This window comes from Alosa pseudoharengus, unplaced genomic scaffold (assembly GCF_046254945.1).
Source record: "Alosa pseudoharengus isolate Yale_2024_CS ecotype anadromous, Long Island Sound unplaced genomic scaffold, YU_APseudo_1.1 YU_APseudo_1.1_scf_20, whole genome shotgun sequence".
In the NCBI taxonomy this organism is placed as follows: Eukaryota; Metazoa; Chordata; class Actinopteri; order Clupeiformes; family Clupeidae; genus Alosa; species Alosa pseudoharengus.
In genome coordinates, this window is record NW_027468664.1 from 23,160,574 (window position 1) to 23,165,573 (window position 5,000).

At 47.3% G+C, this 5,000-nt stretch overlaps 2 protein-coding genes across 3 annotated transcripts in view; both read right to left on the reverse strand.

Annotated features, from left to right (window-relative positions):
- cped1 (cadherin-like and PC-esterase domain containing 1) overlaps window positions 1-438 on the reverse strand; it is a 170,775-nt gene extending 170,337 nt beyond the window's left edge. For both annotated transcript variants that reach the window (XM_076296902.1, XM_076296901.1), the window contains exon 1: window positions 1-438. This exon is cut by the window's left edge and continues 491 nt beyond it. The gene's annotated coding sequence lies outside the window, so the exon portion shown is untranslated.
- Window positions 439-1,186: 748 nt separating this feature from the next.
- ing3 (inhibitor of growth family, member 3) overlaps window positions 1,187-5,000 on the reverse strand; it is a 15,528-nt gene continuing 11,714 nt past the window's right edge. The window contains exons 11-12 of the mRNA XM_076296905.1: window positions 3,340-3,378; window positions 1,187-3,042 (exon numbers count right to left, since the gene is read on the reverse strand). Of these exons, the coding sequence (XP_076153020.1) occupies window positions 2,926-3,042; window positions 3,340-3,378 (156 nt within the window). The 3' untranslated portion in view covers window positions 1,187-2,925. The remainder of the gene's footprint in view (window positions 3,043-3,339; window positions 3,379-5,000) is intronic.

Genomic DNA, 5,000 nt, shown 5'->3' on the forward strand with positions numbered 1-5,000 from the left:
AGCGAAAACTTTTACGAGAAAGCTTTTGAAAACCAGCCCAAAGAGAGAAACTCCAGTTGACCAAGTAAGCACTAGTGGCTTTGAGAAAATCTGCGTTTGGAAGAAGTTTCCTTTTGCCCTCCTTCAGAGTAGTGTGCCCCTCGGTTGATTAAAAACACTCCGTGTAGCGAAACCGCATGACTGTGGTGAAGTCTCATAGCCTACGCCTCCTTCGTCCGCTGTCAGAAAAACTTTCGGCTACTCCAAAAACTGCGCAGAGAAGAAAAACGTATAACTTTTCCTGACGAATTAACCAACACTGCATTCATAACACGACTTCAGCCATTCCCGACCGAAGAAGGGTAGCATATAGGCACAGAGCGCGCCTGTCCCGTTAGATAGGAGGGCCCACCTGGTTTACGTTAATCTTGGAGAAAAAAAGTAAACAGTGACTTCCTCTCTGAGCGGACCGCTGGATTACCTTCCTCCCTGAGCTGGACCGCTCGCGCCTACACACACTTCGCGCGCTCTCTCTCTCACATACACTCACACACACACACACGCACGCACACACACAGGGCTGTAGGCTACTGCTTCCCGAAATTAATGATCCCAAGGGGCAGCTTTCAGTCGCTAGGCTACTTTATTTCAATTTAAACTGAACTAAAAGAAAAAAATAATAATTGTCGAAACCTTTTCATAGCCAGAAAACGTTGCCTGTTTACATTACAAGTGTCTCGTGGCTCAGTCTAAATTCGCACGCATGCCTTGTCGGTCGGGGGGTCGAACTATGCGCTCCCGTTTCGAGAGCCGACAGAACAGAAGCACCCATAGCTATTTGTGGGACGACAATCCTCCGAAGGGAACAGTGACGGCTATACACCAATGCGTGACAGGAATGAACGAATCAACAGATGGTTTTCGCGGACTCGCTCACTCTTCAGTTTAGGATGTCAGGTTATTAGTCCAAGGCTGATAGCCACCATCAATCAATGGGCTTTTCACTAATCCAGATGCCACGTCTCCAATTTAACATCTTAATGAATAGGGGTAACACATTATTTCAGCTCGCATCACCGATAAATTGGCCTAGATCACATTCTTACATAAAAAAGTGAAAAAGTGAAATTAGCCTACCGGTTAAGTCTTAGTGACACCTTTTTTGCAAACCACCGCTCAGACAAATTATGAAGAGGACAACACGGAGTACCAAAAAAAAAGTTTTATTGTGTTTTTTTTCTTTCCACATCTCTGGAAACAATTACAATTTCAGTGCAGAACGGCCTAGTAAATACATACATACGGACACTTACGTCAGCACGTCCGCTTCGACGTGCTTACACACATTCACACGCGCTTACGTATAAACGCACATACCTCAATAATCACTTTGTTCTATACAATTTTTTGTTTGTTTATTTTACAGGGCTCACACCTTGAAGATGAAACATTGGTCAAAACAAAATCTGACAGACACACCACTTTAACCAGTAACTAGCACAACCATCTTAAAAAAAAAAAATAAAAAAAAAATCTTTCAATCAGCAATGAACATTTACCATTTTTTCTCATCTCCACGTAATCATTATCTTCTTCATCAACTGGCATTCTGAAGTTTCCAAACATCGATTTGTGACTAGAGGGAGGTATTTTAAGTACATGAGTGGGTGGCACGCCTGGGTAAGATAACTCACAGCAAGCAGTAGTAGTAGTAGTAGTAGTAGTAGTAGTAGTAGTCCTCCTATAAAACGAGACCCCTGTCTTTGCCCTGCCAGGACAATTAAGATACAGGGCTCTTCTACTAGGAGGTTTACCACTTCATCCGAGTTAACTAACCCAGGGTTAAACTAACCCATAGTTAACTAACCCAGAGAGTTCACTAATCAAATGATTTAACTTACCCAGAGAGTTCACTAACCAAATGAGTTAACTAACCCAGAGAGTTAACTAACCCATGTACTTCAAACTCCCCCTCCAGATAAGATCCAACTCCAGAACAGGGTTGGCCCAACTCAGGTATGACAGTGGGCCATTTATGGGCCGGAACTGGTGCGACTGTGGGCCAGTTAAGGGCCGGATCCGGTGCGACTGTGGGACAGTTAAGGGCCAGAACCGGTGCGACTGTGGGCCAGATAAGGGCCGGATCCGGTGCGACTGTGGTCCGGATCAGGGCGGGTTAGCTGCGCTCTGGTATGGGTAGTGATGGGCATATATCCGTCCTGGACTTTACCCTCTGAGCAGAGGACTGAATGTGTGTGTGTGTGTGTGTGTGTACACAAGTGTATAGGTTGTGTGTGTGTGTGTGTGTGTTTGTGGGTGTGTGTTGGGATAGAAAATGTTCAGGCCTTTTCTCTAATAAAGAGAGCTGTGAACTGTGAGTGTTTGTGTGTGTGTGTGTGTGTGTGTGTGTGTGTGTGTGTGTGTGTGAGAGAGAGAGATGGGACAGAGGTTGTTAGGGTGGTGTTTAGCAGGCGCTGCTTTTCTCTGTGAACTTGGATTAGAGGAGGCGTTTCACACTGCGACATGCTCAGGGGTCAGGGCTCGTGACCCCCCCCCCCCCCCCATCGCACATGGCAGCTTGAGGAATGTCTGAGTGTGTGACCACACCGTCCCCACCCACCTGTTTCACACACACACACACGCAAAGGACATGGCAGAGGTATGGATATGTCGTGTCTAATACACATGGGAAAATCACATTGCAGGTACAGTGATATGTGTCTTACTCATTCTTACTTACTCATTCTTTACACACACACAAACACACACACACACACACACACACACACACACACACACACACACACGGTGGGGACGTAGCAGGAATAGCCTATGCAAGGCTGAGATGGACAGTTCTGTTGGGATGGGTTGGCGGTGGGGGTGGTGGGGGGCATTAGGGGAGGAGAGGGGTACTTTGGGTCCACTTGGGGGCATTATGAGAGGGGATTATTTGTGCCTGCTGCCTCTCCTCTTCAATGCAGCGTTACACTGGGGGCAGTACCACTTGCCCTTGGGGGCTTCCGTCAACCCCACACAGCCGTAATGGAACCACTCGATAGGACACTATGGAGAGAGAGAGGGAGAGAGGGAGAGAGAGAGAGAGAGAGAGAGAGAGAGAGAGAGAGAGAGAGAGGGACGGAGAGAGAGATGGAGGGAGAGGGAGGGAGAGAGAGATGGAGATGGAGAAAGGGAGGGAGGGGGAGAGAGAGAGATGGAGAGAGGGAGGGAGGGAGAGAGAGAGAGAGATGGAGGGAGAGAGTGGAGGGAGAGAGAGGTTAGTGAAGTTTCTTTAGCATCTTTCGCTGTACATAAACACAGTGAAGTGACAACAGTGTGATGAATATGAAGGAGTGGTCTTACATCTGGGTTATCGCATCCCACCATTTCACCATAGGACACCTGCAAAACACCAAAGGCAGACTGGACGTCAGACACACACACTTCCTTGAAATACTTAGAAAACATTAAGGCCAGATTGGATATCTGACACACACACACACACACACACACACACACACACACACACACACACACACACACACACACACACACACACACAGCTGAGAGCTTTCTTAAAATACTTCAAAGAGAGTCTGTTCATCTAATCACAGTCTATTGCAACAAAACTGAATGACACACAGTGGCCTTTAGACCAAAATAGGTGTTGTTTGCCATCGCGTTTGCAGACAATTACTTCACACACACAGACACACACAAACATCGTCCTCTGGGTTGATTGGATCATTTTCGCCCTCCATTTCAGATAAACTACAAAACTGGCACTGTTTCTTCACCATGCATCTCTTTTGCAGAGAATCATTTAAAGCATGCACATATGCGCGCGCACACACGCACGCGCACACGCACACGCACACGCACACGCACACACACACACACACACACGTTCTCCCTTCGTCTCCCTTTTCCTCGCTATACCCAGTTCTATGCCAGTAGACCCAGCACTGCTTTTCTCTTTGATTTGACTGGCATCTAGTGGTGTGAGCAGGGAACTACAGTACAGCTCAGTGTTTCCCACAGAATTGAATTTTATTTGTGGTGGTAGGTTTGCAGAATTAACTTGAATGCAACAGTTTTTAGCAAATTAGTGCAGCGTGGTTATGATGCTAACCATGTTATAGAACAACCTGTAAAATTATTGTGTGGTGGTCAATGTTGATATTGTGGTGGGCCGCCACAAATAAGTCAATGTATGAGAAACACTGCAGCTCTTCAAACGGCTATGGAGCCTCACTCCTCAGTATCACTGGAGAAATTAGTAACTCCTGACACCTCTAGTCCTAACAGCATCCGCGCAAGTGAGCTACAGCAACAAAATCAGTTGGATTGTCTTTGGAAAGCCCTAAGTGACCGCAGGGCAGCGCCACGCGATGAAATGTGGCGACACACGGCGAGATGCGGCGCCACGCGACGAGATGCAGCGCCAAGCAACCAGATGGGGCGCCACGCAACTAGATGCAGCGCCACGCGACCTGTTAAGGAGCGAATTATTTTCCTGGTTCCTTCTAGAATTCTACGCAAACGATACAGCGGCAAGATGCGGCTATTTTGAACGAGAGATTTGACGCAACAAAAGGGCATACTGAACACATTCAGTGGGGACAATGAGCACTCAATGCAACACAAGAGTCATTCTCTCGGATCCTGTTAGTACTAGTTGGAACCCTACACACACACGCTAGTGTAGTTGGAACCCTACACACACACGCTAGTGTAGTTGGAACCCTACACACACACGCTTGCGTTGTGTTGCTGCATGCCGGTGGGTCGTCCTGACGGTCGGGGGTGTGTACTATGGTGTGTACTAGGGTGTGTGCTGTGGTTTGTACTAGGGTGTGTGTACCTTGAAGCATACCCATAGTTTGATTGGCGGTTGCCTTGCGTTGCTGTCCATCGGTGCAACAGAAGTTGAACATTTCTCAACTTTTTGACGGAGGCGACTGGAGCAAAGCAACGCAACGGAACCACAGTTCACTACGGCAACGGATGACATAAGCAACGCA